This window comes from Typopeltis vanoorti, chromosome 17 (genome assembly GCF_054136105.1).
Source record: "Typopeltis vanoorti isolate ZY-2024b chromosome 17, IOZ_Tvanoo_1.0, whole genome shotgun sequence".
In the NCBI taxonomy this organism is placed as follows: Eukaryota; Metazoa; Arthropoda; class Arachnida; order Uropygi; family Thelyphonidae; genus Typopeltis; species Typopeltis vanoorti.
Window position 1 is genome coordinate 43,336,953 of NC_143565.1, and position 22,787 is coordinate 43,359,739.

The window sequence follows — 22,787 nt, forward strand, 5'->3', positions numbered from 1 at the left end:
ATAATAGCGAGAATGTGTGACAAGAGAGGACTGGTATATGTGGATGCTTGGAGTGCGTTTGAGGAAAGAGAGGAGTTGTATGCGAGAGACCGTTTACATTTGAATGAGGAAGGACGTAGGCATCTGGAGAGATTGCTGTTCTGAACGAGTCAGTGTGTCCCAGGGAGGATGATAGCAGGGGTGGCCTCTTGTGGGAATGGATACTTGGGAGAAGGGAGACAATGTCAGGTAACACTGAGCCCAGTGGAGTCTAGAAGGGATAATGCTGGGTATAGAAACAATGGCATTTATATGCTGTATACTAATGCCAGGAGTATCCGGAATAAGGGAGAGGAATTGGTGGCACAGATAGCATCAGCCTGGCCAAAAATTATTGCGATCACTGAGACGTGGTTGACAGAAGAGGATATAAAAACAGGAATAGAAGTCGCTGGGTATAGCATTTTTCGTCAGGATAGGAGGGGAAAGCGAGGTGGTGGGGTGCTGCTCATGATAAGTGATGACCTATGTCCTCTAAGAGTGGAGAATTTGGAAGGAAGTGAGACAAATGATTTTGAGAGCGTATGGTGTGAGGTAGAGGTAGGCAAGACAGGATATTTAGTGGGGTGTTGCTACAGACCCAGGAGCACAGAGGATGGGGACCAGGAGATGTTTAGACAGCTAAGTTTGGCAAGTGCAAGAAGAATGATTGTTATGGGAGATTTTAACTTCAGTAGTATAAATTGGAGAGAGGAAGATGCATGTAACAATAGGGGAATGGAATTTCTAGAATTTTTGAGGGACAAATGTCTTAGGCAACATGTAACAGAGGGAACAAGAGGTTCAAAAATTTTGGATTTGGTTATAGCATCAGAAGAGTTGATAATAACTGAGTTGACATCTCTCCCACCAGTTGGAGAGAGTGACCATATGGTGTTGACTTGGAAAATGAATAGACATGCAGGAGTATCAAAGAGACGGGAACTTATGTGGAATTATAAGGCAGGTGATTATAATAGTCTTAGACGTCAACTTTTGGAAGTTTCATGGAGGGAGGAATTGGAAGGCCGGGATATCACCAGTGCGTGGGAAATTGTGAAAGAATATTTGTTATCAGCAATGGTAAGTTGTATACCACGAGTGAAGAAGAGGGCGCAATTTGGAGTAAAGTGGATGACCAACAATATTAAACAGGAATTGCATGCGAAAAAGAGGCTATGGAAGAGATATAAGGAGATAGGTGAAGAGATGCATGAGGAATATAAGACACAGGCCAGAAGAGTGACTCGTGTGGTAAGGAAAGCGAAACTGGAATATGAGAGGAGATTGGCCCTAAGATCCAAAGAAAATCCTAGGGAATTTTTTAGCTATGTGGCCAGTAGGAGGAGAAATGACTGTGGAAGAATGATATTGTGGGATAAAAATGGGAATAGAGTGACTGATGCAGAGGACATAGTGGAATTGTTCAATGAACACTTTATTGGAGTATTTCATCCTAGAGGAGTCAGTTTTAATGCTAGAGGGATAGGACTGGTACGAGGTCCGGAGGTACAGGAGGAGAGTGTGTTTCAGATACTGAGTACTCTGGATGTCAGTAAAGCTGTGGGACTGGATGGTATTTCGCCACGAGTTTTGAGAGAATGTGCTAGGGAATTGACAATACCCTTAACATGGCTTTTCAATGAAAGTCTGGCTTTGGCAAAGGTGCCCAGGGAATGGAAGGAAGGTAAGATAGTGCCATTGCATAAGGGTGGTAACAGACTGGAAGTGTCTAATTATAGGCCAGTCTGTGTGTCATCAGTAGTTGTTAAGATCTTGGAGAAAGTAGTGAGGGACCGTGTACAGCATTGGGCAGATGAGGGTAATGTTATCTGTGAGAATCAACATGGATTTGTGAAAGGACGCTCTTGTTTTAGCAATATGCTAGCCTTTTATAATAAAGTTACAAGAGCATTAGATGAGGGAAAGGCATATACTGCAATTTTCTTAGACTTGGCGAAGGCATTTGACAGGGTGCCACATGATAAGCTGATATTTAAGTTGCAGCACATGGGTCTGGATGTCAGATTGGTCAACTGGATTCAGGATTGGCTGTCTGATAGGTATCAGAGAGTTGTGTATGGTGGAGCAGTTTCCAGGAGGCAGAGGGTTACAAGTGGGGTCCCACAGGGCTCAGTACTAGGACCTATATTGTTTAACCTTTATATCAATGACATAGCCAGTGGATTGCAGGGGGATATTCAGTTGTTTGCGGATGATGCGAAGCTGGGAAGGATTATTAGTAATAGCGCAGATGTGGTAGCCCTGCAAGAGGATTTAAATAAGCTAGATAGATGGGCAAATGAATGGGGGTGTCAGTTTAATGCAGCAAAATGTAAGGTCTTGAGGTTTGGGAAACATCGATGGGATGCTGCATACTCTATGGGAGGAGTTATACTGGAGGAAGTAGGGGAGACAAGAGATCTGGGGTTGATGATTGATAGAAACCTGAAGTTTAGGGGACATATTGCAAAGGTGGTGAAGGTAACACAGAGGATTGCTGCTATTATGAGAAGGACACTGACCTGCAGAGATAAGAGGGTTATCATTCCATTGTATAAGTCTCTGATCAGACCACACTTGGATTATTGTTCTCAGATTTGGTCCCCAGGATTTGAAGGGGATAAATTAACTGTGGAAAGGATACAAAGACGGATGACAAAGATGGTTTCAGGACTGTACAAGGATAGTTATGAGGATCGGCTGAGAGAATGTGGACTGCAGAGTTTGGTGGATAGAAGAAGGAGAGGTGATATGGTTGAGACTTTTAAACTGTTGAGAGGTGGTTACAGGGTTGACACTGGGGAGTTCTTTCGCTTGGTTGATCAGCGGGAAGGAGTGATGACAAGAGGCCATCCCTGGAAGTTACGAAAGGAAACTGTGAGCAAGAGGGTGAGGAGTGGTTTCTTTGTGTGGAGGGTGGTTGAGCCGTGGAATGCATTGCCTGATGGAGTGGTGGATGCGAGAACGGTCAGTGAGTTTAAAGAGTGGTATGATAAACTTTATGTTTCTGAGGGGGGGACCTCCCCTCGATGAGTCTTTACAGAATTTATGTCTTAGGAAGGACCTCCCTCGATGAGTCTTTTGACTCCTTGGAGGCCTGAATAATAATAATAATAATAATAAAATGTTGGAAGCCAATTGCAAAATGTAAGTCACAGTATGGCAGCTTATTCCTAAGACTTCTATGTCAGTTTGAAATTTTGGAGATATCAAGAAAAAGAGAATGGGTTTTTTCGTTTTTTAGTAAATTCCATAGTGAGGACAGATTGAAACTGCTTAATCAATTTTTTTTTAGCTATTATTTGGGATTGAAATGAGCATAGTGGGTACAATTAAACAGCATAGAGTTCTCTCTCTTACTAAGACATTACTACATGGCTTTTAATAATTTAAAAATGACTAAGTTACACTGGTGAGGTGACTAATTGTTGCACAGCATATATATATATCCATATACATAAACTCTCATTAAAATAAAGTAAAAAAAATGCACTGAAATATTCATGGGGAAAAAATGCAAGTTTATTCATAATTCATTCAAGTGATCTTACCATGAGCATCCCTGTAGTATGCATGCGTTACACTTCTGAACCTTTCTTGGCCTGCTGTGTCCCAGATCTATAATAAAGATATTACAGTGATGAAACTACATAAGCAATGAAATGCTATTTCTAATGTATTATATTGCAATATTTACTTGAAATCTGATTTAAAAAAAAAAAAAAGTAAGGCAAATTTAGGAACAGCAGTTACTTCTTCAAAAGCCTGAACAAGGAGAATTAACATTACCAAAGTGTTGTGATTAGAACCCATAAACGAAAATTTACAGATTCAAATAGCAACATCAAAGAAAATGTGATATTAAAGAATACCATATTCAACAAGTTGCTTTTCGTTTACTTTTTTCATTGTCATAGACACTTATCAAAAATGATAGCATACCATGCTTAACTTCAATCTTGAAGAGCTTAATCTGACTATGAAATGTGATCAAAAAGATTTCTAGACTAATCCAGTAGATGGCACTACTGCAAGTAGCTACAGGTAGAGTAGTAGTATTAATAATAAATTTTATAGTAATAATTAAGTAAATGATTAATATAGTAGTAATATTAATAATAATCTTGCTTGGAGAAAAGATATATACAGCTGACCAGTAAGGGTTAACAATTTTTAAATGTGATAAATAATAATCAGTAGGTAGGTACTACCTTGTTAAAATAAAAAAAAAGTAATTCAGGTTTTGCATGCTAAGGAGAAAATGTGAAAATAATCGCAACTGATACCTTATGAGAGTATTAGAATTGCCATATTCAGAAACTCCAAATCTTTGTAGAGCTCAGATTTGTAGACAGGAAGTTAACGTGGGAAACTCAGGTTTTTAATCCCGCAAAACAAGAAAAGCGACCATAGAATTCGTAGTATTTCAGAAAGTAGTATATAATATTAGAAATCACAAAGTGGTGGTGGCACCAGTTGTCTTTCATATATTCTATTCTGGATACCAGTTAAAATCATTGATAGGCCAACTATCATCTAGATGGAGGGTGGCATTCTCCATTTTTCAAAATGTTAGAGCTAAATCACTCACCTACTTCATTTGAGGAATAAAAGACTAGCAAATTTACCAAACCATTTCTGCCTTGATAGTAGTGCAGATGGAAGAACAACAGTACATTGAACCCTTCAATTGGAAACGAATTGAGTTTGATTCTCGTCATGATGAGAGGAATCTTTATATGGACTTTTTCAATTAAAGGTGAGTTAGCCGATCTCATATGAAGGTAGCAGGGCTCACAGAAACTCGAATTTTTCATCCCGCATAGTCTAACTAAGTGGAAAAAAACTTCCAACAATTTTCTCTAAATCCAGAGTAATTTAACAATAAGGTGAAACACATTTTGGCAACTCGTATAGGTAAATATGACTTCTGCATTGCTTCCACCTTAATATCACCAATTATGGGACTGGCTCCCACTAACAAGACCTCAATAAAGGTCGAAAATGGCTGGGTAGTGGCCCTTCCCTTAATGCTTAGCATTATTCTGCAAGGAGATGTGCTTTGCATTATGGGAGATACTAAGACAAGGAGTGATGAGAGCTTGGTCCACCTTTACCACAAGTTGCCTCAGTCCTGAAGATACTTCAGGCACAAACTTTGTTTGCTTACACTTGGATAAAGGATTAAACTAAATTTATTATACAGCAAATCAGCCACGAGGACACATGCACCTTACAAATATATACTAGTGGTGATGGAGGATGGTAGATGGTGTTGTTGATGGTAGTAGTATCGTGTAGTTGGAGGATTAATTAAGGGAGACAGTGGGGGTAGTGAGCTCTCCCACAATGAGTCCTTGGATAATAATAATAATAATAATAATAATAATACATTTATTTGTATTCCATGAACCACATGAAAATATATATAAAATAAAGTTCATGTAAAATAAAGACTAACTTTATGGAGATCAAGAATATAATAAATTTTCCATAATTATTTTATAATAATCATCAATAAAGTCCATAAGTCACCTCTGAGTCTGGCTTCCACTGATGAGATCTCAATAAATGTCGAAACTGGTCTGGGTAGCGACCCTTCCCATAATGCATAGCATTATACATATCCATAAGGATATCTGCTTTGCATTATGGGATACTAAGGCAAGCGATGTCAAGTCATTAGCTTCTTTACACGCGTTGCCCAGTTCTGAAAATAGTATATAGAAACTGATGACTTCACCTTTCCCATAATGCATAGCATTATACATGTTCACAAGGAGATGTGCTTTGCATTATGGAATACTAAGGCAAGTGATGTGAAGTCATTAGCATCTATATACGAGCTGTCCCAGTCCTGATTATATTTCAGGCGCAAAATTTGTTTGCTTACACTTGGATAAAGGATTAAACCAAGTATATAATTTCTTGGTATCTTTAAAGTCCATAAGTATTATACAATTCAAATGAAAGGCAATTAGAGGCAAAGCTGGCAGAATACAAGAGCATCAAATACTAATTATATCTATGAGCATTTTAAAAACAGGAAAATATATTTAAATGAGTGCGTAATGAAAATCTGAAACAATTAATGTATTCTGATCCTGTAGCTTCCTCTCTTTGAGAGGGTTGCATTACTAGGGAGATAATGATGCAAGGTGGTTTCCCATTGCCTTCCTTCCCGTATGACTGTAGCCTGTGTATTCACGGGCCCGGTTTGCCTGCTTTAAGGATGAAAAACCCAAGATAAACTGGCAGAAAAAACCCTGATGTCCATGCCCAAGACCGGCTAACTTGGCTATGGCTGAGAAAGATCCTTAAGCTCCTCACGTCGTCGACAGAAATCGAACCTAGGACACTCCTTCCCCAGGCATATGGTTGCGAAGCGCAAAGCCACTGGGCTAACCGCACGGACAATTAATGTATATAGCCAAGAAATGTAAGACTTACATATTCAGCAAGTTTCATATGAGACAAGACCTCGAAAATATGGCAAATCAAGTGTACAGAGGAAAACAGCAAGAGATAAAACTGACATAAATAATGGCGGTGAATCCCTACTCATAAATATGCAGTATGCATTTAATAATGGATTAAGATATAATCAGGAGGGTCCTGCTTAATTACTTTTGTTCATCTTTCTAATTTGGGGATTTCTCAAGGCCAAGGATGCTACTGCAACTGTTCCACCTCGCCAGGGTTATCTGGCGTTATATATATGATCTAGTAGATTTAAAGAGCTCTTTATTTTCAGACGCTTTGTGTATTCTGAAAAACTTCTGTACTAATATAAGAGGATTGGAGATAAGATGGAACACAGAGAATTACTTCAAGATAACTCAAACTATCAACTGGATATCTTAATTTTAACAGAAATACAAGTTACGAATGAAATTCTTTTTACCATACAGGCTTTTTAAAAATATATTATCAACGTCAAGCATATAATAAATTTTCAGGAGTAATCACACTTATTCGAAATTCTACACATGCTAATTTTTTAAAATTATCCAACACTTTTTTTTTATTCTCTAAAGGAAATAGGCAATGCTTTTTAGCATTGACTTCTGGAAATCCAAAGGGAGCCAGCTGACTCACTACTCGTCACCTTAGTGTCTACAGATGATTTTGAAGACCTCAGGGTGAGAGTATATGATAGACAATTGCCACTATCTTGTGTTCCTAAAGCTTAATTGGCATTGTTTTCATAGAGTTAAACCCGAGTAACCAAGAGTGGGAATCCTACCTGGGTGCACCAAATAATGAATGATGCAAAAACTAGCTGGCAAAAGACCTACAGAGTTTCCTGTAGTGTCAGAGGCAGAATCGAGCCTATAACAATCTTTTGTTGCAGTTACTACTAGCTACACAGGCATGTTTAAAATATCGATCCATAAAAATAAAAAGTGCCTGTGTTATCTTATTGAAATGTTTCTGGATCTACAATACTAGGCTGCTGACATGTAGAAGAACGACTGCAATACCTTTCGTTCTAATAGCCACCTTGAGGAAATTTTTAGACCTTTCTTTGATTTCAGCTGATTCGTGGGTTAGTCGATGTTTGACCAAAGCGGGTAACCTGTTTTTCTGTGAAAAAATTACGTTTTTAACCTAGCAACTCAGATAAAATGAACAACAAATTTAATACTGTTTCAGATATTAATAAGAGTTGGCATTTAGAATCAAGAGATGGTGATAGGAGCATGAGTTGTCGTTGGTGGTTTATCCACCCCTTAAAACATGCAAATCTGGAGAAGAACACGTAATTAACAGGCATATTACAATAACCTCGTAAACTTAATTTGTTCATTCGTATTTCAAAACAAACAACCGATGATTGGTGATATGAATATTGATATTTTGAGGAACGGCACTTCTATATATTATACGGCTTATTAGCATGACCTAAAAGAACGTGTTAATATTCAGATAAGAGATTCGATGATGGAATAACATGTCTAGAATATAAAGGAAACAAAATTCAAGCAACAGTACTAAATCAACCTCTTGCGAATCACTTTACAACAGATATTAAATTAAACCTGCAAGTGATAGCAAAATAGAGGACATCCTTTATGCTGACTGCAGTATTGAAACACAATTTAAACATCGCGTCTTGGAGAGTGATAGGCACAGAAACTAAAATTGGCATATCGTACTCTAAATTTATTGAAATATTAAACAATAAACTACTAAACACAACTGCAGCCGAGTGGAGACAGCGTCGCCGCTCTTCAATCAAGATGCGTTCGCATCTCGCAGAGCTTGATGTTTGCGAATGTCCTCATGTGGTAGAAGACCCGGTGAGAGACCATCACTCTATTTACTGAAGGCTTGAAGTGTCTTGAAAAGTTCCATTTCATCTCTGCAGCAGGGCTATTGAATTATCTAATTCTTACCCCAATCACTAATACTAACTTATCAGAGGTTAGCAGCTTTTAGTGGGTGCCATTCCCATAAAAAAAAGCCGAACTTTTGTTAACGTTATTACTTATTTATATCTGTCCTATTTAACAGATCAATATTCTTTCCGTAGCTTTTCTTTATACAGCGTATTTCTTTAGGATTTGATTATTCACATGTTCCATATTTATTACTGTGGTAACATGCTCCAATCTTTAACTGTACAAACTCCATGCATTATGATGCAATGCAGTCTCAAATTTCTGCTTCCAGTATGATTTCAATGTATCATAGTTTAAATCAGTTTCTGGTAAGCTAACGCTATAATTCCCACAATGCACTTCGATATCATGAACGTCATCGTTAAGCCAAGACTCAGAAATCCCCACAGTATACAGTCTAATTTCTCTAGTTAATAATTTAAACTACATGAGTATATGGTTTAAGTTCATGTACTTTAATGGAATCCTTACCATACATTTGTAATTATTGCTGATGATTATCATATTCCCATTAGATTTTAAGAAGAAGACTAGTAATACTAAACTATAGGTTTACAACCTTTCGCGGTGGGAGACATATAAATAAATAAAATAATTAACAGGGGAGGTTCGTGCATAGGCACTGCGGAACTGCAGCACCCCCAATTTTTCTCGATATATAAATATATTTATTAATTTATTTATACTTCCTTGTAATATTTAATTTTGTCATCAACAATCCTATACAATTCTCTTATTTTGTATAAAAAATAATAAAAATCCATCTTGTAGCACTTAGGAGGGCGAAGGACGCTAGCAGCACTGTGTTTATCACAGTCTCATATTGCCACGCGCGCAAGCATATGCACGTCATAGTGAGATGAGAGCTATTAGCGTAATACGGCACTGTCCATCGCGCGGTTCAACTGTTGTTTATGTGCAGTTTACGCCTGTAGTAGAGTGTTCGTAGTGCTTGTCGTGTTTACTCGTCTCTTTAAATATTTGGACATTACAATTAAAGACATAACATTTGTTATAGTTTTTATTTTAGAACATTATTGGGGTTATGATAATGGATTTATTTTTAAGTAATTCTGAATTATACCAAACTGTATAATTTTATCGATAATAAACAATATTTTTTCATGTTTAATTTTTATCATAATTTTGATAAAAATTTTCGAAAGTTGTAGCATCCCCACGATTTTAAGCCACGAGCCGCCACTGATAATTAAATAAATATAAGGATAGTGCAACGTGGAATAAATATGCCCTAGTGAACATATTATCATTTAGATATTTATAGGTTTATATACTGCTAGTAATCCTAAAACAAATGATGATGAATATATGAACATTAAGTAAGATGTTTTGGTTTTCTTTAGTAGACAACAAGGCATGAAATACGTAGAACCCAAAGTGCTTTAAGTTAAACACTAAACTTAAAGCCGAATTGTTCAATAACCTACCATTATCAATAAGAAATTAAATTAGTTCAAACATAATAATAATGATAATAATAATAATTTGATCAAAGAATATTTAATCTTTAATTGTATCTTTAATAAAATTTAATAGTACATGTAGACGGGGTAAGTATTTATATCATATTTTTATACGTAGTGTTCTATGTTTATTATTATTGTTATTATTATTATTATATAAATTTAGAACAGGTCTAAATTTATTTTTTTTAAATAGGTAGGAATTTATTTTAAATGTTTGAAATTTATTATTATTATTATTATTAATTACACTACCGTAAGTCTGTCAACATTTCAGGCCTTGCAACACAAGCTATGAAGAAATGCATGTTCGTAAACGATGACGTAAACATGTTCTGACGACTGTATTTTGTTTGTTTGTACGTACTGTACTTTGCTAGATTTCCATTGAAATCATTGCGATACGTTCGGATTTTTGTATTCTAGAAAGATGTGTATTCCCAAGGGAGAAATGAGGTTGTCTGTCAATGTTGTATCGATTTCCTTACGGAAATTAGAGTGGGGAATTGCATGTCCACTCTGCTCTCGAACAACGCAAAACAATCAGTAAACAGCAGAGTAGAAATGACGTCGCTGAAAATAACCAAATGCAAAATTATACTGTATTTAGAAAGCGTTGAGCGGAGACTGAAATTTATACTAGATCTCACTAAAAAATAGTCTCAAAAATGTTGTAATTATTGGATCTGCGGAAAGTATCCTGTTTTATTGTGTCCGAATTATCATATTGTTAAATCTCATCAGGAAGGTCAGGAATGTTTTCAAAAAAATATTTTTTTAAAAAAATAATGAATCATACTAGGTCCTACAAAACAGGTTAATCTTATATGCTGAACAAAGTAACATAATGGAGTCGTCTCATGGCTTTACTTAGCATAATAACAAATACAAATAAATCTTTCTAACACCTTGTTTCATTTCTCAAATATAGCAACCGATATTCTTTTAGTTCTAACATTTTGGAAGTCGATAGGCAACTATCTTCACATTTCACCGTTGCTAGAGGTTAAGCGCATTCCCTTAGCTTACTTAGACCTAATTTGTATTTATCATACGTACTTGTGTCTGTTCTCTAGTCGCTTTTCCTAAATAAATAAAAAAAAAAAGAAAAGAAAAGAAAAGAAAAAAGTTTCTCATTTTAATCCCGCTGGTAAAAAAAAAAATAATAAATAAATAAATAAATTACCGTGTGGGCTAACTCAGTATTTCAGACATAATATATACCTATTAGGGTGTAGGGCTAGCTAGAGGTGCATGTATACTATAATCTCTCTCTCTCTCTCTCACTCTCCCCTCCCTTGAAAGCTATGCTTCATCGATAGCTGGAACTCACTATCAGTGATGGCTGAATGGTGGAGAGAGAGAGAGAGAGAGTGAGCCCAATAATCTTCACAAAGTTGGTTAAAACTAAAGAAGCTTCATCTATTCAGTTAGAAGATTTATTATTATTATTATTAGTAGTAGTAGTAGTAGTACATTAATCTCCTGCAGTCAAAAACTCATCGACAGAGAAAGAAAGCGGTTTATATTTATACCATTAATAATGTACATACTGTACATTATATAAGCAGTATACATCGTATTACATTACAATGTGAAATAAGTATGCATACATTACAAAAGTCCACGGACTAACGGAAAAGCTCTCCTGCCTGCAACATATCTATCATACTGAAGCTTAAGCTCATTCACACTCTTAGCATTCCTAACATATTCAGGCAATGCATTCCACTTACCCACCAGTCTGCACGCAAAAAAATAAAATAAAATAAAAAATTCTCATCCTCTTATTCACCACTCCCTTGCACAATTTCCACGGATGGCATCTAGTTCTTGCCCCTTCCTTATTTTCCACTATCTGAAAAATCTCTCTCGTATCCATCCTGTAAATACCTCTCAAGAGCTTAACCTTCTCAATCATATTCAGCCAAACTCTGCAGACATGACTTCAGTCTATCCTCATAACTATAATTTCACAGTCCTGAAATTATTTTCGTCAACCGTCTTTGCACCTTTTCCAAAGTGTCTTCATTCCCCCCCCCTACAAATCCCGATGACCAGATTTGAGACAGTTATCCAATTGTGGCCTGATTAGGGCCTTATACATTGGAATCACTACCACTTTATCTCTGCTGATTAATGTTCGTCTTAAAATTACAGCAATCCTGTGAGGTGTCTTTATTACTTCTACAGCATGTTCTTTAAATTTCAAATTTCGATCCAACATAACTCCAAGATCTTGTGCTTCCTCAGCTTCTTCCAGCATTCTTCCGCGTACTCTGTATGTGTATATTCCATTTGCAGTTTGCAAAATTAAAAACCTTACATTTAGCAACATTAAACTATGATCGCCATTCATCTGCCCACATCTCCAGCTTATTCAGATCCTCCTGAAGTCACATCACACTTAAAAGCCTTCCTCAGCTTCACGTCATCCGCAAACAACTGAATATCTCCCTGAATTCCAGTGAAAGTATCGTTAATATAAGTGGGAAAGTAATGGTCCCAGCACAGAGTCTTGTGGAACCCCACTGGTAACTTTCCTTTTCCCCGATATTGCCCTTCCATACACAACCCATTGCCAGTCCACTCCACCAACTTAATATCCAAACCCATACGTTTCAGCTTAAATGTCTTTTTTATTTCTTTATTCCGTTTATCACTCAAAATAATGAAGGACAATTTTAATGAAGTAATTTTTCATAACTTTCTGAAACACCCCAAGGTCAAATTGAAAAAAAAAGAAATCATGTACATCAAGTTTTATACATCAATTTCATATACAGAAACTTAATCAAGTGCACAGATAATAATATCAACATTACTGTGATTTCAAATCATACCATACAATCAATAATCAATTTATTAATGACACGGACCTATATCTTTTATACTTTGTTCAGATCGATTATAAGTCGAAATAGCGTATCGAAATTAATGTTTATTAAGTTAGTTGGGAAGCGATAGTTCCATGTCAATAATAAGTTCTTACATTCAAACAAGAAATAAACAAGTACTTGGATATGTTCTGGGTTCGACTCCAACTCGCATCTCAAATATTCTTTTGATATTGGAAGTTTATTTTGCACTTGGTTAGACTATAATAAATTTAGTTTAATCCTTTATCCAGGTGTAAGCAAACAAAGTTTGCGCCTGAAGTATCTTCAGGACTGAGGCAACTCGTAGTAAAGGTGGACCAAGCTCTCATCACTCCTTGTCTCAGTATCTCCCATTGATATGATATTGAAAAGAGAAAATAATTCAAATATGCGGTATTTTAGCAAGGCGTATCGAAATAAGAACGTGTGAATTCTGATTTTCCTGTCAGAAATGAGCTCATAGAGATAAACAGATTCCAGAAAATGCTAGAATTAAATTAATTAATTACAGCAAATGCCATTAAAAGCAACAGCCCCTTCATGGCTGTTGCTTTTAATGCCTTCACTTCCCGCGGTGTGCGCTTAATCTTTCTGGTACTTTTTTTAATTAATCGCACACTGATTAATCTAATGAAATATTACATTAATTATGGCAATGAATTAGCGATGCATTAATTAAATTAAGAATTAATGGTAAGAATCAATCATATTTCAATATTAGATTGTAAAAAATTAATCGACAGTGATTATCACCGTGTACATATTATTTTGACATGTCAGTGAGAAATTACCATGAGCTAGTTAGGAATAAAAATCACGCATTGTTAGCAGACAATACAGTTTATGATTTAATTGCATGACAGTATTTAACTGTCATGCAATTAAATAATTGAATGTACTGGAACTGGAAGATGAGAACCTTGCACGGTTTCGTGATGCAAATGAAATGGGAAGGGCAACAGCTGCAGACAGTGCTTACCTGTAATTTGACTTTGCTTTCATCTACGGTCACCACCTTGTTCTGAAACGAAAAAAAAAAAAAAACAATTTTGCGTGAGTCAAATACAATCACACAAATTACATTATGTATGAATTGCAATATGATAACGCAATTTCAATTCTATATGAAAAAGAGGTCGCTAAATTGAAGGTTTGGAAGAGAAAAACAGTAAGAGGAAGGCGACATTTGTTTAGACCTAACTCTTTGAAAATCAATAGGTCTCTACCTCTCACGACGTGCTATATACTAACCCTAACTACAGTAGTTGTAGTATTCATTTGTGCCTAGTCCTGTGTGTTATACGGTCGATTTTTCCGAATTATAAGACCAAAAATTAGAGCTTCTTCTAGGAGAAACGTCCTACATATCTGGTCAAGGATCGGATAACTCTCTGGATTCTGCTTGCGGAAAAAAGTCTAGAAGTTGTATTCTCCAGACGTACCATTTTTTCCCTGCAGTAGATACGATTACAGTATCCACAAACTGTAATTATCAACGAGTGCATTCTATAAAGAAAGTTAAATGTTCAGATGAATCGGAAATGTTCGGCGAGGCTAGCATTTTTTTTTTTTTTTTTTTTTTTATATATCTAATAGATTAAGGATTAGATATTCTGGACACACCACTCCATATGTCGAACACGGTACACCTTTTCAAGCCACTTCAGTGTCCAATAATAAGGATGGTAGTGGTCTCACGCTAGATGATGAAATTCATCTAGTACCCCTTAAGACAATCAGAAACATCCACGATCCACAGTAATATTTCTCAATCAGCAGCCTGATAGTCACAGAACAAAAGTACTATCCGCTCGTCGATGGGTACATCAACAAATATCTATTAAAAAAAAAAAAAAAAACGCGAAACCGAATTTCAACTCCTGCATGATAGAAAAATACTGCCTCTTCTCTTTTTTGAACTGAATTAATAATTTTAGGAACATCCCCCCCTTCAATGGTGATGGAAAAGGCTGGAACAGTGCATCTTAATTTTAAAAAAAACTTTATAACAAACGGGTTTTTCCTTCTTGCTCGCGATGGCCAAAAGCTTAGCATTAGCCCTGGTATGGCTAGATGAAGGCGACGAGAGCGAGCACTCCCTCTAGATACAACAATTTAATTAAAATAAGTAAACAACAGAAAAACATTTTGTTATTATTAAAATTATGATGATTTTAATACTTTTTTAATTGTCAATAAATATTCCGAAGTGTGTTTGGAGGGTACATGGGTAGCCTTTTTCCTCTGCAGCAGGAATATGGCGATGCACACACACACACACACACACACACACACACACACACACACACACACACACACACACACACACACACACACACACACACACACACACACAGCGTATTGCCAACTACTGACTTCGAGAGTGTCAACACCTACTACTAAATTACTTCACCAAGACACTATTTTAGATATAAATATAATCTTGACCATAGATCTCGCTTCTTCGCTTCACTTGGATTTAAATGACAATGTTTGTTAGTTATTAGCAGAGCAAGAAAAATCAGTTAACCAATCAAGTTTTTCATGTCCACCTTTGTCACTAGAGGGCAACACTTATTTGGATAAAATATTATCATTTAGGTAACTTACGAATATCAGTTGAACAACAATCACAAAGAAAACTACACACTTCAACTGAATTTTATTCAGTTGACTGATAAAAATCAAATTTAAAAGAAACTATTAGAAGAAAGTTTCGGTGTGTAACTTTGAATGTGAAACTGTGACGAAGGGTCAGAAAGTATCCACAATATTTAGAAACGACAAGCAAAACAAATAAATGAACCTCTTTTATTTATTTTTATTTTTTATTTATTTATTTTTATTTATTATTATTTTTTTTTTTTTACTACAAGCTATGTAAAAGCTCTTGTAGTAACACCAGACGTAATCAAACAAATATAGTCAAAACTAGTCAGACTAAGTTGAGAAATTAAGCACCAATACAGCCCTATTCTCTCTATATAAGCAATAGTTTAGTACATGCCGCAGCTGTGGTTGTTATGTGAATCTAAATAAATACATTGTGGATACTTTTTGAATTATCTTGGGTATATTCCGCTTTTCCTTCTTTTCTTTTTCGATATTTCATCTAAATATCTGTTATTGCTAAAAGCTAAAAGTTTCACTCTCTCTCTCTCTCTCTCTCTTTCTCTCTCCAAATCACAAATTCTGCGATTACAAATGCTTTAGCGCAGCCAATGGATTGTATTCCGTTTTTTAATTGATCCGATAGTTTTCTTCAGCTTGAGTTCATCTTAACTTCGGCTGATACATAATAGCAAACGCGTGTCATTCCGTCCGTTGAATGTGCAGGCCGTTGGACGTAAAGAACCTTCGCTAAGACAGCAAAAAAAGCGTCTCGTTGTAAATGCACGGTGGCACTTCTCACCCTGAAATCGATCCCTACAGTCGATATGTAAGCTCCACAGAGAAAAGCGCCATCTCGGAACCGTACTAAGAGACACGTCTTGCCGACACCAGAGTCGCCAATCAACATCACCTGTGGGAAGATGAAAAGTGAAGTTAGTGGACACAAACATAAAAACAGCGAATTTTTACATAAACGAAAGCGATTATCATATTTGGGTGATTTTTACATTAGTAGTAGTAGTACGTTCCTTAAATTATATAGTTTGAACTATTTGAATTATAGTATTAGCATTAAATTACATATTCTTAAACTTTGTCCCAACTCATGAAGAGCTAACTGCACTGAAAGACTTCAAAGACGCCTCAGCTCATCAAATTCAGTATAAAGAAATACACGCAGAGAAAGAAATAATTTGTTAAATAAAATAAGCACCGCTTGGCTCGTCTTCGGATGCCTCTGTGACTCGGCGATTTCACTATAAGCCATTTTTCTTGGGGGGGGGGGGGGAAACGGTTCAAATCCCATATTTAAAAGAGGAAATTTCTGGACTGAACATTTTCATTGCAAGCTACTTTACTAGGCTGTATGTGGTGGCTTTGGGTCCCCTCCCACTCAAAAAAAAAAAAAAACCTGAAAACACAATCAATTGTACACAGGTGTAGATACGCCCAAAATCATCATTCAATTATTCTAACGCAAAGAGCGAAAAATTTCGCGAAGATCCGCAATGAACTGGCCATCACGTTCCCTAGATCTGGCGGCGTTTATTTCCGTATGGGGTACCTGAAGGTAATGGTGTATGTGAACAAGCCCCAGACAACCCAACAGCTGAAGGAAAACTTTCGTGCAGAAATTAGGGAGCTGCAGTCAGAAACATTAGCAGCTGTTGTGGAGCATGCTGTAGAAAGGACCCACGTGAAGCAGAAGGCGTTTACGTGATGTGATTTTTCGTGACTAATAAGAAAAAACTCCACGTTCTGTTATTTCATCATAACAAAGACGAATAAAAATAATAAATAAAAAAGTTATTAAATGTTTGAATCCCTTCAAAACTTGTGACTTATGGGCCGCCCTGTAAAACATACAGAAGCCTTACAGATTCAGCTGACTGAACAATAAATGACATTACTCTTGATCTAATCAGCGTTTCTATCGTCCACCTACTGTTTTTTTTTTTTACACTAACACTTTTAAACTGTTTATTAACGCAGTTTAGTGGTTTATTATTATGATCATTGATTACTCTTTTGATTTCGTTTAGAGAAATACTGAGAACCTCATGCATTATTTTCTTCTTAACCAACTCCTGTTTCACCATTTTTCGTTCAAACTACTCAAAAAAAAACTCCCACGTCTTATCTCAGCTAGGACCAGCATCATTCACTCTCTAGCCAAGAGGCTGCGGGTTCGTCCGCGTAGGCATGGATGTTTGTGATTATCCTCTCCCAGTATGGATCACCACGGGAGTAGTAGACCCAAAACCTCCTTCACTCTGCAGTGGGTAGCATTAAGCGACATTAATCGCTTAATTTGAGAACCTTGGTCTAGAGACCAAACATGGTACTTGATCAAGCCACTTCAGGCCTCCAATAAGCAAGATGAAAACCTCCCACTGGTAAGTATAATTCATTAACCACCTAATAACTTTCGTAAAACATTCACACACACGTACGCACACGAGGGAATTTGAACCTACAGCCTGTTGGTTGTGGGACGACGATACCATTCACTCGGCCAACCAGATCTTTAAATACTAAGTAATTCAGTACTAGATGACAGTCCTGGAAAGACAGACAGACAGAAAGAAAGAAACAAGGTGTGTGTGGGGGGAGATACCTTTCACTCAACGACAGACTTCTAACTAGGCTACATATTCTGGTAGTGTGATACAATTAGGGACATTCATAATGCCCCTGCAAATCATTTTGCGCCGAATGGTTTTATGCTTTGCAGAGAACTCAGTTCTCCCCCCCCCCCGCCTCAGAATACTGGAAGGGATTAATCGCTCTTGTCCAACTTGTCGCCTAGTCGGCAGAATGTTTTAGTGTCCCACTTGTAACAGAGAAGTTTGCGAATGTCTTCAGGTGGTAGACACCCTTCATTGTTCACCAGAAATCATTTACTCTGCTTCCTGGGAAACCCGGAGCGGCACCAAAAAATTCCACTTTGGTGTCTAGGGGTGAGTTATAGACAACCCACGTTACTAATATATTAACGTAACGTTAATATATTATTATAGTAACGAAGCGTAGGTTTCTTGGGTGGGATTTACATTTAAAAAATTCTGGTCGGAATGAGATTTAAATCTTCAATGTAACTAGACTATTTAACTATCGTATCTGTGGATTTGTTTTTCAAAAATCAACAGATTTTATGAGCCTCCACAGCGCAGTCGATATCGACGATGCCCTTTTTTTTGAAAAGACCCGAGAAAATGCAGGTAGAATTACCAACGTATCATAAGATGTATGATGAGATTTCAAACATGCCAAGTTACTTGGCCATGACAGGCCACGGTGAGTAGTAAAAAAAAAAAAGAACATGAAAGACTTCTAACTAAGCTACATATTTTGGTAATGAGATGCAATTATGAGTATTCATAATGCCCCTATTTTTTTTAATAATCTGTAACGTAATGATTTGTTTTATATATATATATATATATATATAGAAAGTATTTTACCTTGGGTATAAAATGTTTAAAAATACCAAGCAATTTTAAACCTGGTTTTACTCCATTTCCCAAGTAAGCAAACAGACAAACAAGTCAAGTTTGCGCTTGCAAGTAATGCAAGTCTAGCTGATCCTACAGGTAGTGCAAGACCAAGGCAACTCGTGGTAAAGGTGGCATAAGCTCTGATCACTAATCTTAATATTTACCCTTAATGCCAAAACACATCTCCAAGGAGGGGATGTATGCTGTTTTGTATTAAAGGCAAAGGGCCATTACCCGGACCGGTTTCGACCTTTGTTGAGGTCTCATCAGTGGGAGCCAGGCAGGAAATACCAAGATTTAGTAATGCAGAGCTTATAAGTATTTTACCAGAACAAGTTACCATAAGGTGTTTTAACCTTATTAAATAAAAATCTCTATAGGAGATATAAATGTAGAAAATATTTTACCTTGGGTATACCCAAGGTAAAATACTTTTTACATTTATTTTAGGGAGTATTTTAAAATCCGTAAAAGTTGACAGGTTTCCACTCGAATATCTAGAGAAAGGGGAGGAAAGCATTAAAACCATTTTCTCAAAGTGGGGGATTGTCCGAAACGTATCAATCGGACAAGACACGGATATCCCAGAGTGGAAATCAGGGGAAGTGAGCATTTCAATTGAAATGAAAACAGAAATCCCCAACTTGATTTTTTTAGGCTCAGCAAGAGTAATAATTAACTACCCAGGCGTAAGAAAACAATGTTTTCGGTGCACCGCTTTGGGCCACCTTAGCGCTCACTGCCCGAAAAACAACACATGCCGCAACTGCTTATAAACAGAACACATATTGGATAAATGTGAGTCACCGTGCCGCAAATGTGGGAACACTTCTCATAGAATAGACGTTTGTCCTAACAGGACACTTGCAGAAAGAGCAGGAGGCTCCATAACACCTGCGGCAGTAGCCATTCCAGTAATCAGTCCTAAACTCACATCACAGGACTCGCGAACTACCGGCCAAACAGTAAACGAACCACAAACAACGGAATCAGAAGACTTTCCAGCCCTCCAACCACCAGCTATCGCAACGACTACATTAGGAAATCAGGCAATAACTGGGAGGAACGCAGAAGGGAAAATTAGGAAGAAAAAGAAACGGAACACTAAGAAATCTTACACCATTGAATCGGAAGGCAACAATGACAGCACAGAAACAGAGGAAATGGAAATCAATACCAGTACAACAAAACGACCCATCGCGCCGGAAGAAGAAGGAGAAATGAAACGAAATAAACAGACACTGAAAGCCAAATAGAAGCCTCAAGTTCAGATGAGGATGAGGAAGGAAATGAGATAATAACGCGAAACAACACAGAAAATGAGGAAGAAACCTCATCAGAAGAAGAAGATAGAGAGCAAGAAAACAATCCAGAAACTAAGGAAGAAACAGACTTTGTTAAAAGCAATACCCCAAACGGCTCTGTCATTTTGAAGAACTTTAAGGGATCTCTTAAAACGGCAGAAAAACTATTTCAGATAATGACCACAAAAGGAGAGCCAACTACTTTCTTGTTCTTTAAGAGGAGCAATAGACTCATATGGGGAGAACTCTATGTAAAAGATATAACCAAGGTCGAGCCCCAGCAACTGGACGGTCACCTGGACTTAACAGAGGAAGAAAAACAACACTTATGCGACACATTGAAGTCGCTGACACGAGTAGATTTGGAAAAGAGATACCCATGGATAATGAAGGAATTTGAAAAAGAACTTTACCAGTAGATACAAACACCGGTTCTTCTCACCCCATTACAAAACCGGTAAAAGGAAAAGAACCCCTATATGAGAACTCGAATGTAACAAAACGAATCCTATTCTATCTTAGGGATAAACCCGAGATAAGAAACAAAGTCCACACAGCTTTACAGGAAAAAGGAGACGATGCTTTGCAATGTGAAGGTGAGCTAGAGAGTCTTAAAATATGGCTAAAGTTTGGGAACGTCAGTTACCACCGAGCGAAATGAAATGAAAGCTTGAAGAGAATATGGAAACTAAATGATGAAGAGTCAGTACACGTACTCACAGTGATGGAAAACGTGGTAAAAGACTATGAGGTAGCGATAAAAAATAACAGGGAAAATAGGATCTAAAAAAAAAAAAAAAAGCCCCTTCTAAGTTTCTTGGTTCTGTTTCTGTATGTTCACGCTTAATCCACATAGGAGGGGGCAGACCTGAGAACCCGAGTGGCGAAGGCTTACAGCGAGGCGGTGCGGCTCCTTGCGGGCTGCATCACTAGGGCCAGGCTCTTCCCCCGTTCTTGCAGTACTTTTCTGTTAATTCACCGACTTTTTTTTTTGTTCTGTTTATGCGTGTTCTAGCTCCTTTGTTGTTTCTGCGTGTCTTAGTTCCTTTGCTTTTTAATTTATGTGTGTCCTCCTGCATTTGTTTTTCCCCACTTTCCTCGGACAGACACCTGAAGAGGTGACTGACCGGAGAAAGCTGAAAAGAACGGATGGAGGAGGAAATGTCAGAGATCTGCTTGGCACTGACTTTCGAGTAAGGCCAAGTAGATCGACTGAGGCCTCTTTAACTACCTACTACTATCTACTCTATCTTTTCTACTCCTCTCTTACTATCAAAGCTGGCTCTCAGCACAACTTTTTTGACTCTAAAGAGGCCAATGATAATGAGATATGAACTCCCATTCTACCTCAACAAAGGTCGAAACCGGTCTGGGTAATGGCCCTTTGCCTTTAATACAAAACAGCATACATCCCCTCCTTGGAGATGTGTTTTGGCATTAAGGGTAAATATTAAGATTAGTGATCAGAGCTTATGCCACCTTTACCACGAGTTGTCTTGGTCTTGCACTACCTGTAGGATCAGCTAGACTTGCATCACTTGCAAGCGCAAACTTGACTTGTTTGTCTGTTTGCTTACTTGGGAAATGGAGTAAAACCAGGTTTAAAATTGCTTGGTATTTTTAAACATATATATAGCAAAAAAAGTTTATATACATATATATACACAGGTGTAATCACTCTGCACACACCAACTCCAGTCACCTTGTCTAAGTAAAATACAGGCCATAAAATAACTTTCCCTCTTTGGAGGCATCTGTAGCTAAAACCAATAAACGGAATGAGATTAATTTTATATTGAGACTTTTAAAGGCATGGGAAGATGATTTCCGCGAAAAAAATATTTAGTACCATAAGTCGCCGATAGGAGAAATTTTGGCGCTGGCGGAGCCGAAAACAAGCGGATAATTACATTAAAGACAGATAAAATGGAACAATAACATTTCGATGGTGTAAGCGACAGCCGTGTCACTCATTCCAGCTGGATATGTGGTGCATTACAATGATAATAAGAATAATTAAACTAAAACAACAACTTGCAAGAGACACAGAAATTAATGTAGTGATTGAACTCACAGGAAGTAATGTTTTATTCATCAGAATCAGGGTCCCCTGGTTATGAAATCTTCTAAATTCCCGAAGGGCAGCTACGGCATTGCACTGTTTAAGGTAAAATAACTTAACAAGTAAAGCCCGTTGAGACAGGGTAGGATGCATATTGAGCACAATTCGTCAGTCATTCTAATAACTGCCTGAACGTTCCCAATCCCTTTTTAAGTGGAACTGGTGGCGCTGCTATCACGTACTTGCGTTTACTGCAAATATTTGACTGCTTTCGGCTCGGCCAGCGCCAAAATTTCCCCTATCGGCGACTTTTGGTACTAAATCTTTTTTTTCGCGAAATTCATCTCCCCATGCCGTCGAAAGTCTCAATATAAAATGTGGTCTCATTCCGTGTATTAGTTTTAGCTAGAGATACTTCCAAAGAAGGAAAGTTAATTTATGGCCACCCTGTATAAAAAAAAAAAGTTTAATTTGACGATAAACTGTAAGTGAGTGTAAAAATATTCTCTTAAAATTTATTTT

At 37.2% G+C, this 22,787-nt stretch overlaps 1 protein-coding gene across 4 annotated transcripts in view; it reads right to left on the minus strand.

Annotated features, from left to right (window-relative positions):
* LOC150097329 (ras-related protein Rab-26-like) overlaps positions 1–22,787 on the minus strand; it is an 86,478-nt gene that overhangs the window by 31,341 nt on the left and 32,350 nt on the right. For 3 of the 4 annotated variants that reach the window (XM_090407685.1, XM_090407684.1, XM_090407687.1), the window contains 3 exons: positions 16,202–16,312; positions 13,769–13,810; positions 3,573–3,639 (listed from right to left, as the gene is read on the minus strand). In XM_090407685.1, the coding sequence (XP_090263811.1) occupies positions 3,573–3,639; positions 13,769–13,810; positions 16,202–16,312 (220 nt within the window). The remainder of the gene's footprint in view (positions 1–3,572; positions 3,640–13,768; positions 13,811–16,201; positions 16,313–22,787) is intronic. The other variant, XM_090407686.1, reaches the window with a different exon arrangement.